This window comes from Anopheles coustani, chromosome 3, assembly GCF_943734705.1.
Source record: "Anopheles coustani chromosome 3, idAnoCousDA_361_x.2, whole genome shotgun sequence".
Classification (NCBI taxonomy): Eukaryota; Metazoa; Arthropoda; class Insecta; order Diptera; family Culicidae; genus Anopheles; species Anopheles coustani.
Genome location: NC_071288.1, coordinates 87,481,849 through 87,495,272, shown reverse-complemented (window position 1 = coordinate 87,495,272; position 13,424 = coordinate 87,481,849). Strand labels below are relative to the sequence as shown.

At 46.1% G+C, this 13,424-nt stretch overlaps 3 protein-coding genes across 3 annotated transcripts; 2 read left to right on the top strand and 1 right to left on the bottom strand.

The window, feature by feature from the left end:
* The first annotated feature begins 1,769 nt into the window (after positions 1 to 1,769).
* Positions 1,770 to 2,987, top strand: LOC131268771 (general odorant-binding protein 45-like). Its single transcript, XM_058271049.1, has one exon. The coding sequence runs from the start codon at positions 1,770 to 1,772 to the stop codon at positions 2,985 to 2,987; it is 1,218 nt and encodes a 405-aa protein (XP_058127032.1).
* Positions 2,988 to 4,840: 1,853 nt separating this feature from the next.
* Positions 4,841 to 6,133, top strand: LOC131268760 (uncharacterized). The gene has a single exon (XM_058271039.1). The coding sequence runs from the start codon at positions 4,841 to 4,843 to the stop codon at positions 6,131 to 6,133; it is 1,293 nt and encodes a 430-aa protein (XP_058127022.1).
* Positions 6,134 to 6,846: 713 nt separating this feature from the next.
* On the bottom strand, positions 6,847 to 8,139 carry LOC131268748 (uncharacterized). The gene has a single exon (XM_058271029.1). The coding sequence runs from the start codon at positions 8,137 to 8,139 to the stop codon at positions 6,847 to 6,849; it is 1,293 nt and encodes a 430-aa protein (XP_058127012.1).
* Between the last annotated feature and the right edge of the window lie 5,285 nt (positions 8,140 to 13,424).

Sequence of the window (13,424 nt, the reverse complement as noted above, 5' to 3'; positions counted from 1 at the left end):
ACGCCGGCGTGTTTATTTACCGCACCTTTGTTTGTTATGGTAGCGCCGGCTCGTGTCGCAAATCTCTTCCCCAATCAAATGTTCACAGCTTACGAGCCGCCTCGGGTGCGATTATTATCGTTGGGTAACGCTATATCCATCCGACCGGATGGGACGCGAAAAGTCTCCTCTGCGCGAACGGAACAACGTTCCAAAAACGAAACGGCCAACCGTACACAGGACGCTAAAATTAGAATGTGTCCTCCGTCAGCTCCGTCGGTTCTGACGCCCGTCATCTATCATCTCGAAAAATCTTGGCGTCCCACTTCTTGGGGTCCTCCTCGGGTAGGGTAGGGATGCCATGGGATTCCTTGTTTTTCGCCTTCCCTTCACGCTTGGCGACGGTGACAGTGGCCCTGGAGTTGGCGTCCTACCATCCCACCAGCGGTTCACGAAAAGTAAAACACTCATCAACCAAACCCGGCGCGGTCACATCTGACTTCCATCAGCGAAAGTGCGAAAATAATGCCGTCGGTGGATATGTTGTTTTGCTAAACAAGCGGCATTGCCGTCCCAGAGTTTTCCACCAGGTGGTGGGGGAAATACACGCCCCGTCAATACACTCGGTAGCCGACAAACGGCTCAAGGTTGTTGAGAAAAATGTGTGTTGTGAGGAAAATGATCAACCAATCAAATTCACCTAAACACTCAGTAGGAAGCCGTTTTCCCCCAATTCCTCAAAACAATGTGACAATAATTTTAAAAAGTAGAATAGCACATTTAAAAATGATTCTTGAACATCATATTAGGCACCACTATGTCCTTAAAGAATAAAATGTGCATTAACATAGCCGTAGTGTGTTATAACGATTTCTTAGATAACGAAAATATATTTCTTAAAACGTTAATGATAATTTCTGTAAAGTTTAACAACTTATAATGTTAATTGGTAAAGCTGAGCTACAAAAACTAGGTAAAATTCTGTACAACTCAAACGTATAGAATGTAACATACTCAACTCAATAGTTGGAAGCAAAAATTAACAAAAAATGTAGTTGAACCTAATGTCGGTATTAGGTTTACGTTTGTAAATAATTCCACTATTTAAAAAAGTAACAAACACAGTTATAAAACAAACGGAACAAGAACGGGCGTTATGGCTTATGTTCCCCAAAACACCCAAAACACAACATTTTATCTTAAAGCTTAAGAACAGTCTTACAACCAAGAAGAAAGATTTTGTAACTTTAGAATTGGTTTCAAAATCAAAAAAATGTCACAACACAGAGTTGTCTTTAATTTAAAAAAAATTGAGCTCGGAAGTTTCAGTCATTGACGATGTGAAGTATTTTGTTAATTTTTTGCTTATCGGGAATGTTTTGTTTTACTTTGATAACATGGGAAACCAAGAGTCTCTATCGCTTAAAATGGATTAAAATAGAGAATTGATTAAAATTACGCGGTTTTTGAAAGAAATACTATAAGTAGTGTGATCGAAACATATACGAGGTTCATTGATCTTCACCATCTAGTAAAAGGAGCATATAACAATATTAAGAATGGTAAAAAAGATCAAAACTCCATCACGTTACATAAGCGGGGGAGTGGACATTTGATGCTTTCTTTCTGGTGATAAGCAACGAGCGTAACCGACGCTGGTGTACGGACGGCAAAACGTGCCATTCCTCGCAGGTTGTTCACCGTAAACACGGGACTGTGTATAAAAGCTCACGTCACCGTCCAGCTGACCATCACAACACCGCAATCCGCACACTCCAGCAGTAGCGAACATGAGACAGCTGGTCATTGTACTTCTGGCGCTGGTGGCTCCCCACCAGCTGCTCGCCAGTGGCTGCGACACCAAGGGCGTCATCATCGAGAAGAGCTTCCTGCAGTCGGTGCACGATTGCGTGGAGTATCTGCAGATCCCGAAGGAGCGCTTGATGCAGTACCTCTCGAACGAATTTCCGCCGGACGATGAGACCAAGTGTCTGGTGTACTGCGTCGGTGTCGACCTAGGCTGGTGGAACAACACCTGCGGGCTGCAGGAGCCGGCCATCGTGAGCTACTTCCAGCCGGTGCAGGGAGATAAGCAGTACGAGAGGCGCACGAAAGAATGTCTGGATCGCCGGGTGGGTGCCATCGAGTCCCCAAACAGCTGCTGTCAGGCGTTCGAGACGTTCCAGTGCTACTTCCAGGAGTTCGGAAATCTGGTCACCTGCCCACAGTACGTCCGGTTGACCAAACTCCAGGCCACCCAGGCCGCCCTGGACTGCTTGGTGATGCTGCGGTACCCCGAGGATCTGCTCAAGGTGTACGCTCGTGGCCAGGTGGAGGATTGTCCGGAGACCCGTTGTCTGTACCATTGCATCGACCTGCGTACCGGACTGTACACGCACGAGCACGGCATCAGTTTGCAAAACTTCTTCATACGCGATGCTGCCTTCAACGATCGCCGCTACCTGAGCAAGGAGACGAAGGCATGTCGGGATCGCATCCGCCAGTCCGGCTGTGACAAGTGCACCGAGGTCTACCAGACGCACCAGGAGTGTCTGTCGGGGTTGGGCGAGAACGGTTACACGTCCGGTCTGATCACCGAGGCGGCCAAGCTCGCCCTAGCCAACCTTGGCGTGTGCTGCGCCCAACCGCATGAACAGAAGCCCTGCTATAAGCCTCATCCTCCTCCAACGCACGTACCATGTACCACCCCCTGCCCGGGATCCTACCACCCGACCAGTCCACCAAACCACGTCTACGTTCCCAAGCCGCATCCTCCGGTGCCAAAGCACAGCTGCTCGGTGTGCGGCAACCAAGGCTCTTCAGCATCCCCCTATCCATCGCCAGCTGCTGGCGTCGTTCCCTCAGTAGCACTTTCCTATTCCCATGTTCGGCCATCGACCTGCAGTAGCTGTGGCGCCGTCGACCGAATGTACAACAAACCGGTGGTTCATGGCTACCGCCGCGGCAGCAGTTGTGGCTGCAAAGCATGCTCACGGTCGTCTTACTAATAAGATCATTGGGACCTTTCACTCCAACCGGCGCAGATCTCATGAACCAACCAACACCTGAGCTAATCGTAATTTTTGTATAAGAAAAGAAGCAAACATAAAACCAATGGTATCGATTCCAAATCATCTGCTTTTTTCATTCACTGCAAAGTTTGTACCAATCGACAGTTATTGAAGAATTGAAAAATGAATTGTTTGTCCAAGTGGCCAAGGTACACTTGATTAAAGTTGTTCTATAAATACTGCACAGTATAAATATTGAACTGTAGGAGTTTTGCAGATCATCGCATCATTTTCAGAATATTATTTATTCTGCATTGAAGTTCTCCTTGCGGGACTTAGCCTCACTCGAATGAGAGTAACTGTGAGCTTTTCGAATGTAATATTCAGCGTCAAGGCAGTCGAACCAGGGATTATGCTGAAAAATGTATTGTTCCATTGCTCACATACGCCTCCGAGACATTGAGTCTGTCCAAATATAATGAAACCATTTTAGCCGTGTTCGAGAGGAAGATGCTCAGCAGCAGTATTGGCTTCGTATGTAAGGAGATAACAGCGAACTTTATGAGTTATATAAAGACTCTACTGTCTTACAGCAAATTAGAAACAGCTCGTTAATTTCTTTTACCATGTCCAATATGACAGTGAAGGTGTGGTAGGCCAAAATTGAGGTGGAAGAAAAGCGAACGCCAATAATTTGATCTAGATTTGGATCAGTTTAGCGAGCGATCGTGAGCGGTTTCGAATGGGGTTTCGTCTCGCCTAGACCGCAAGGCAGATGTAGCGTCAAGTTTAGTAAGCAAGCTAATAAATGTAAGTTGATTATAAATCAAAATAGTCTTCAAATAAATCATAATAGTCGTTAAATAAAGTAATAAATACATTCAGGTGTATTGAATGGAATGAGAACGGAAAATAAACCTGAACATAAACTGTACAAGGACAAGAGATTGACATGTTTAAAAAGTCTAACTAAAATTGAATGGTATAGTATGGAATAAGAATGAAATGAAAACCGGAACATAAACTGTACATAAGAAGAGGAGATTGGAAAATCAAAAAAGTCCAACTAAAATTGACGAATAATTAATATTCAAAGCAATGATAAATGTTAAACAGTACAAGTTTTCGATAAAAGTTTATAAATTAAATTATTTCAAACGTCCAAGAAATTGTAATCCCCTTCAGTGAGAAGGTCGCACAAAAAAAGTATCAAGTGGCGAAATTAGTACGCGGACACTATACAACCGGGTGACGACGTGCTCGCTTTGAATCTGATGGTGTTTTGTTTCCAACAATTTTCGTTAAAAAAAACGCGTAAACATCGTATTATGCCGAGTTCAATCGTTATCATCCACGTCCCGGTGTTTGTACAACGTAGTGTTGGGCTGATCGTGATGCCGAACTTGACACCAAGCCGTGCATCATCAACCACAACAGAAGAAATCGAGCGATTGGCGACAGTAAGATTAACTGCTCTCGAGGATGAAGGGTCGCTTGGTGTAGGATCTGTTTTTTTCTGTCCACAAACATCCCAACCCTGATAAGAACCGAGGACGTTCGTGTTCGCATGATCTTCCACCCGATCCGCACACGGTGTACACGGCGTGTTGGTTGATTTTTTCGTCATCATATGTTTGAGAAAACGGTTTCCACAACCAAGCAGTCGGCAGGGAACGGCAATACGTGCCGGTACAACACCGCTCGGTCGGAAGCGAGATACACGCCCATATAAAAACCGTTTATCACGCTGCACCGGACATCACTAGCGAGCGTTCCACGGCGCCACTCGGTAGTAGTATTCCGGTCCGATTGCAGAACCCACCTCTGAGGAGCTAACAGCGGAAGACACAATGAGACAACGATTGCTGCTGAGCTGCGTGCTGGTGGTGGTGGGGGTGGTGGTGATGGGTACCGTGCCCGCCCACGCCAACGACACCAAGGGGGTCGTCATCGAGAAGAGCTTCCTGCAGTCGGTGCAAGATTGCGTGGAGTATCTGCGCATTCCCCGACACCGGATGGCGCAGTATCTCGCCTACGAGTTCCCGCCCGACGAGGAAACCAAGTGTCTGATCTACTGCGTCGGAACGGATCTGCGCTGGTGGAACAACACCTGCGGGCTGCAGTTTCCGGCCATCGTGAACTACTTCCAACCGGTGCTGGGCGATAGGCAGTACGAGAAGCGCACCAGGGAGTGCGTGGAGCGGACGATGCGCTCGGGCAGAGTACTGAACAATTGCTGCCAGGCGTACGAAACGTTCCAGTGCTACTTCAAGGAGTTTGGGAACCTGGTCACCTGCCCACAGTACGTCCCGGCAACGAAGCTACAGGCCACCCAGGCCGCCCTGGACTGTCTGACCATGCTCCGGGTTCCGGTCGATCTGCTTCAGTGCTATAGCCGTGGGAACGTACCCGATGTGCCCGAAACACGCTGTATGTACCACTGCATCGACCTACGCACGGGTCTCTACAACTCCGAGACGGGCCTGCAGCTCCCTCGGTTCTATGTGCGCGATTTGGCCTCCGACGATCTGCGCTATCTGAGCAAGGAGACGAAAGTCTGTCGCGATCGCATCCGCCAGTCCGGGTGTGACGTCTGCTCGGAAGTATACCAGACGCACCAGGAGTGTCTGGCAGGGTTGGGCGAGAACGGCTACACATCCGGCCTGATCACCGAGGCGGCCAAGATCGCCCTAACGAACCTTGGTGTCTGCTGTGCTGGGCATGTTGAACCGAGTCCGGAGCAGGGTTACAGCTACGCGTCATACCAAAGAGTTGAGGTTCCCTGCCAAGCCTGTGCTTCGCAAGCTCCAGTAGCTATCGTTCCTCCACCGCCGGAACATACGACCTTCAAACCCACTCCGAAACAACCCTGTTCCTGTAAAGACAAACCACTGAACACTGTCCTACAATCCAGACTCTATCCGACATCGGAGATGGAATCGTTCAAACCAGATCCCTTCGCCAAGCGTCCACCGGCTAACCATAGGCAGCAGATGGTGTACTACCCCGCGCCAGAAGTGACTCCCTGCCCGCAGACACCATCCCCTCAGAAGCCCATGTTCTCTACGTTCTCCGGTCGACCGATGGGTCAGAGACCCCATGGACCTTATCTCTCCGGTTCGTATAAACCGAAATCCCTATAGTCTGAACCTTTGTTTAGTGTATAGTCCCTAGAATAGATGTACACGTTGCGATCTTTATTTATTAAATCGAAATGGAAAATAAGTGAAAGACGCTTAGTGTTTTTTTTTTGTCTACATCTAATGACTCTCTTTGTCAATCGATGAGGTTATTCTTTTACTCCACAAAAATATTGAAACGTGATTAAAAAAATTCTGCATCGTCGCGAAATTGCTTGAACGTGCAATACTTTTATTACTTCTCGAACATAAACAAAAAAAGAAACTAACGGCATGCTTTCACATGTTTTGTTTTTTGTTTGTTAAATAAACAAAAACCCCCTCGGTGGTATGGACCATTTCATAAACAGCTCGAACGCCAACGGCGGTACGTGACGAAGTCACGCAGAGGCAAAAAGCCGCGTAACATACCACGACCGTTTGGGCGGCAACAAATAAACACAAAACATTTTAATGCCTTTAGAGCACGCAATTTTTTGGCGTGTGTGATGCAAAGCGCTTGAAGTTATGGCACCTGAGGAACATCTGAGCCGTGGATTACATAAATCGCGGTTAAGATCGACCGTTCAGGTTCATTGGCAGGTCGGAACACTTTAAACATAGTAAGCGGAGGTTGTGGTTTGTCAACGAACAGGTTTTTTATTGGATAAATATTAGGTATAGAAAACAAAACTACGGGAAACAAATAAATAACCAACGGACTGACGGTATCAACGTTAGAAGAAGAATCGGCCGTACTTCGTGAAGGACTTGCTACAATTCGGACAGTTAAATTTGCAACCGCCCGGTTGGAACATTTTGCCACAGTTCTCACAGTTTCTCTGTTTATAGTTAAACACAACCGGAGTCGTGGTTTCCATGGTGGTCGTTGTAGGTTCTTCACGAGGTAAGGCTTGCGTTGTTCTAGGCTCCTCGTAGTGCGCAGTCGTCCTAGGTTCCGGGTAAGAAGTCTCGGACTTTTCATGGTCCTTCGCTGGACAGGGAGTAGTCGTTGCTTGTTCGTAGTACTTTGGAGTAGCTGTGGCCTCTTCGTACGTCTTCTCAGGATAGCGCATCGTCGGCTCATCCTCATCATCTTGCTTCGGATAGGGCGCCTTCGTGGGGGTCTTCTCGTGGTACTTCTTAGGCATTTGTTTCTTTTCCTCTTTCCGCTTGCCGCAGTATCCATCGTTCAGCGCGAGAACAGCGGCATCCCGTAGCACTCCATCCTCGTAGTAGGCGTTGCCCATCTCACCCAGCAGATCTCGGTAGGCTAGGAACACTTCGGTACATTCGTCACAACCGGTTGCCCGGAGGTTGGCAAGTTTGGTGTAGGTATCCGGTGCTAAGTATCGCACGTCGTCGGCATCCTGGTAGTCGCGCGTGTAGAACCGCTTCAGATCGAACCCGGTGTCGCTCTGGAAGACCCCGGAGCGAAGGTAGAAGCAGCGCAGAAGACAGCGCGTTTCCGGCGCGTCCCGGATGAACCCGGTGCTGTAGCTTTGTAGGAGCGCCTCCGGAACTTGCAGCATGTTGATGCAATCGTGCGCCATCCGGACGTACCGCGAGTGATCCTCCGGGAGGTATTGCGGACTGGGCACCAGATTGCCGTAGTGTTGCAGGTAGCACATGAAGCTTTCGTACGCCAAACTGCAGCACTCGGAGGGATCGCTCTGCGCTAGACGCAGCTCGAGACACTTGGCCGTACGCCGTGCGTAGTCCGTGTCGGTCGGGTCCGGGCGGAAGAAGTTGGCCATCAAGGCCGTCTGCACGCCAGTCGTGTCGTTCCACCAGCGTAGGTTCAGTCCGACGCACCGTACCAGACACTTCGTTTCCGCATCGCACGGAAACCGGTGGGAGGCGTAATCGTCGTACCGGTTCGCCGGTATCCGCAGATAGTCCATGCACTCTTGCATCGCCTGCGTGAGGCTTTTCTCGAGGTACAGATGGGCGCCATCTTGAGACGCACTGTTCACCACAGCAAAGCCCGCCAGTGCCAGCACCAGTGTCAGCAGCTTCGCGCACCCCATGTGGAGATGTGTCACACGCAGGAAATTATGAGAAATTACCAATAATTGTACACCAATTACACGCGCACACACACGAACACACCACGGGACGTTCCGCTCACCCTGAGGCGCTAAAGACAAGTTTCCGACGCGACCGCTTCAAGCCCGTTCTCTCGGTGTACTGTCACTCTCTCTCACTGGCCCGACGCAAACCTCGGTACTGATACGCTGGCCATGCATATGGATGAGCTTTTATACACCGCTTCACGGCATGCACCGTGCTCGACCGTGGTCCTTTTGCATCCATTTATCTATCCATTTTTGCGCACAAAAGTTGCGAGGCCACTCCGGAGCGGTCCGCCGGCAGCCCATCGTCAAAGGTAGGCTCGTGTCCGATCGCTGATCAGTTAGCCAGCCAGCCAGCCAGCCTGAAAGGCCGCGTCTGCCTGTGCTGGTATGTTGATTCCAAATTGCACGTGCCTGCGCGATGTGACATAATCGCGCCAAGAAGCGACACGAGGTCGGCCCGGCTACCGAGACTGACATTAACCGTGGGAAAGAGTTTTTCGCCAAGAAAGCATTTTCCAATCGGCAGGACATCCCGCTCGATAGAGAGCGTACACTTACTTATTCTAACGCACAAGAATGCGAAAGTTTGTGAAGTTAGAATTTTAGTTTCAAAGTTATAAAACGCTGAGAAAATGGATGAAAAATATCACTTGAGGTATGAAATATTTATTCGTAAATCCCGTAAAAAGTATAATTAATGAAAACTACGCTTTCAAATTTGTATAACTAAACGTATCAGCGTAGTTAGTAAATTAATCGGAAAAATTAAATCTTTACTTTTGTAGAAGTAAAATTAGGAAATTTCAACAGTTAAAATATTAATTGAATATTCTTAGATTCTTCTCTTTTTCAGATTCTATTAAATCTCTTTGCTAGTCCTTTGAAAATGTTTGCTCTGCATAAAGTAAATATTATTAGCAAAGCAATGAGTAAAATTAGTGATGTTTTTATGTTTATTGAAATTTAAAAATATAAAGTTTTGCTTGCATTCAGACTGTATGGTTCTCATTCTCTTTATCTCGGCTTAACATTTACCAGTTGACAACTTTGTATATCGTCAAGAGTAATTATTTTCATTATTGAAATCATTTCCTAATTTAATTTATGATGCTAAATGTTAGTCCCCGTCCACTTTAGTGTTGGCTACATTATTTGTTTAATTGTTACATGTTTTCACGCAGACATGTTTTTTGTTTTTCGAAATTCCACATCCATTTACTACATTGTAACAAAATAGTTGTCATTGCTTTTGACGACGATATTATCGTTTTTCCTTAATTCTGTTTTTGTATGAAATGGCAGTTCTTTGAAGCTGCCCCTGATACATTCACACACGTTTTTCAGGTGATACATTTCCCTTAAAAAAAAGAGTAAAGTTATCAATAGGAAACCACCTTTTTCACATTGTTTCAAACAAACCGTCGTCAAAACATACAGATATATTGTTGTTTTTACTTCCATCGACTGGCGCATGGTTGGCGAGGAACGAAAATCATAAAAAGTCGCAGTACATGCGAAGCAATTTCGTTAATTTCTGCTTGTTCAGTCGAAACATGGAGTTTGCTCATTAAACACCTACGTACGCTTCGGTCGATTCGTGATTCATTTAATTCCAACTCGCGTTGACTTAAAAAAAACAAGGCTGTTCTTCGAAACATGTATCCAGAAAAATTACCGATGCTGTTTTACGACTTCCATGTGAAGCTCGTCGTAATAATGTTATTACTTATTCCCATTAATTTCGGTGCAGTGATTCTGTGACAACTTTATTACATTGCCTGCTGATTGCAACTGAATGCCTCCGGTGCAACTTTCCGGAGGTTTTTATTTTCCAATATTGTTTTGCTCTTTTAACCGTGTCGGGCCGTGTGGAAAAAGCTCATAACTATATGCAGCTTAAATTGTATACACACACGCGCAGCAACCAAACCGATGGTTCAGTTAATTAAATTCTCATCATAAACCAATGGCCATGAAATGTGCGGTGACAGCGGGAAATAAAAATCACTCAGCTAAATCCACCCCGGATCGGAGCCGAAGAACGGAATGGAAAAGTGCAAACAAAACGAACACGCACTGTGGACAATATTTCCGTCCGTTGCAACTGCACACCACATGCGAGAAGTGCGTCGTTTCACCACCGCGAACCCACGGGCTCGTTAAGGTAACGGGCCGAACAAAAGCTGAAACAGTGCAAAGAAAGAGCAAAACGGAAACTGGCCATCCCCTATAATTTACATCTCCGCCCAGAAGAGATCTCCGCGCGAGGCGTGAGCGACAGGACCGTTGGAAGGGAAAAACGGAATGCGAAAAAGGAAGAAAAAAACGGGGGGCCCTGGACCCTTGGACGATCATCACGATCATCGCGCGCCAGGATCACGCACTTAATGAAGCGCTTTATTTTATTACCGCTGATTGAAATCGAGCGTTAAAACAAAGCAAAAACTGGCCACTCCACGCGCGTTCGCCTAATGAACCGTCATTAACTTCAGGAGAATAAATAACCACCGCCACCTCCACCACAGGGAACACCGTGCCGAACGTGTTTCACTGGACCGGTGGACGAAGTCGGATGGGAAGAGATCAACTTGAGTGAAGTGTCAAGCAGGTTCCCGGTGATCCTCCTCGGAAGGCGAACACTGTGCACGCACGTTTCCCATTTGTTTAGAAACTGAACCGTGGGCAACACGGGATTAGTTAGGATGCCACGGGTCGTCAACATAAACTCATAAACGATGGTAAAACAAACGATCGTTCGTAAAACTTAACCTCTACCACGCGAAGGAGTCTCCAACATCCCGTTCTTCGGTTTATTTTTAACACCATTCTAAAGAGACGAGAAAATTCTCCAATCGGAAGTGTCGTAAATTTATTCGCCAAGTCGTAGAGACGCTCGGTCTCACGATCTCGATCTTCTGTCACATTAAACACACCGTTTCGTGGTCCGGACAGAAGAAAAACGATCCCGCGTAGGTTATGTCTGCAGGGCAGCAACACCGCCGAGTCATATTTTTATGAAGCAAAACATTAATTTATCACACATGTTCGCCAGCCAGCCGGAATCTGGTAGGAGTTTGTTCAAGGAGTTTGTTTTAATCTCATCTGCTTGCCATTCGCCAGCTTAAGCTACTTCTACCGGACGAGCGGGTTTGATTGTTTGAGGTTTCGTTCGGCAAGCTTGATTTGGGATCAAAGGTTTTCGTGTTTTAATTCATTAACAATCACAGTCGTCTTCAAAGACGAACATACTCCAGTTCCAACGGGGTGTTATTTCGCACGCTTTCAAACCTGCTCCATGCTGACTGAGTAAAGAAACTTCAAAAATCAACAGGAAGTGTGGAGGCCAACACGTTGCAACAGAAAAAAAACACTTCGCAACAATCGGGCCCTATGGAATCTTACCACATTTGTCACCATGTGGTTCCCGGCACGACGGACGGTCCCTTCCTTCGCATCGGGAGCAGAATCAAAAAACGACTTGAGAAAAGAGATTACTTGCGGTGGTGCGGTTTGGGATTTATTTTTGTAAGGCACAAAAATAATTTATGAGCCCTCGTCTACGTCGCGCTTTATCGCGGTGCATCGGGAGACGTTCGTCCCGAGTACAAGCATCGGGAGAGTACGGCATCATAGGGGTGGCTGGGGTAAAATGCATCCCTGAGGAAAAATGTACCTTTTCTATTTTATTATCAAAAACACGCTTTGGTCACAAAAAAGAAGTGACCCTTCAACAGTGAACTAAAGTATGAATCCCCTGTGAGTTTGACAGTTCTTCATCAGCAGAAAGTGAAATAAAAACAGAACCAAAACATAATCGGTTCGGACATGTTCTGATGTAATGTTGCTGACCACTCTACTAAAGAATCAATAGTGCAAAAATCATAGTTTTTACACATGTCTTACATAGTTCTGTTAATTAAAATCCAAGCTGCAAATTTAACTTAAATTCACACTGTATACAAAAATCTCGGTAAATATACAGTTTAATTCGAATTCGTAATCAAAAATATGTTCAACTATAATCGGAGGCAAAATGCATCAGTTTGTAAACAAACTAAAACGAATTCTTATCAAATGCATTCACTTCCGGTCTAATCACATGAAATGTTTTATCTTTTCCATTGCCCGAAATTTGTTTATTTTAGGAGTGGTGTATTTTGCTTCTTTGTTTTGATGCTAATTACCCACTTTGCTGTGGTGAATTTTAACCCAACACTGGTGAATTTTGTCTCATTTAGATACAGATTTATCTTAAATTAAACTTCATGTTTTTTTTTGTGTTAAAATTTGTAATAATTGAAAACTCAATAGTTTTCCTTCTTAAGTGCGTATGCCCCTACCATCCCCTATAAACTCTCATCAACGTGCGTTTTTGCGATTTGCGAAGGATTCTTTCTCCTGGGGTTTTTTTGTTGTGTGTTCTTGTTGGTTTTTTACCTCCTTTAGCTCTTCGCAACGGCACGCAGTTTTAACTTTCCCCATGGGAAAATCATCATCAGAACACCGTCGTGTTCGTTGCGCGCTGCACTCCCGATGATCGGAGACGGACTGCGTTTTTAGCACATGCTCATACGAGGGGTCTGCTGGTGGTAGAGAAATCTAAAATAAATCGCCTGTCAAATGTGCACCGGTTGGTGGGAGAGAAAAGTAAACCTTCACCAAGGGAAAAGCCTCCAACCTGTATCCGAACCCCGGGGACGGAGGATGATTTCAAAGAAAAAGCGATAAGTAAACCTTCCACACAATGTTCTACAATGCACCGAAAACGCGCGAAGCCCTAAGCCGGATTAAAACCTCCTCCCACCCCGTGGAGGAAAACTGGGCCTGTGTAGTGGGAGGGGGTGTTTCGGAGGTCGCTCCAAGGGTGGCTAATGCAATCTGCCGGCCGGTCGCACAATCGAACCAGGCAGATGGAAACATGAATGCCGTAAGTGAATCCAATTCATCGTGACAGCTATAAATGGGGGTCTCGGACTAAAATGATTTTCGCACAAACACATGCCCACGCGTCATCCTGTCGTGGGATTATGACGGGAAGAAAAGGCAGCCATCGTTATGACGCGTGTCAGAAGCAATTTATTTTGTGTCTAGTTTATTTAAAAAAAGACACTGTGTACCTTATTGAAATTCCCGTAGTGCGTACGGGTTTTAGCTGAAACGTGTTCAGCTTAACAGCTAAAGTAGCGTGTGCTTATCATCTATTCATATAAAAACCTTTGATTTATTGACATTCAATT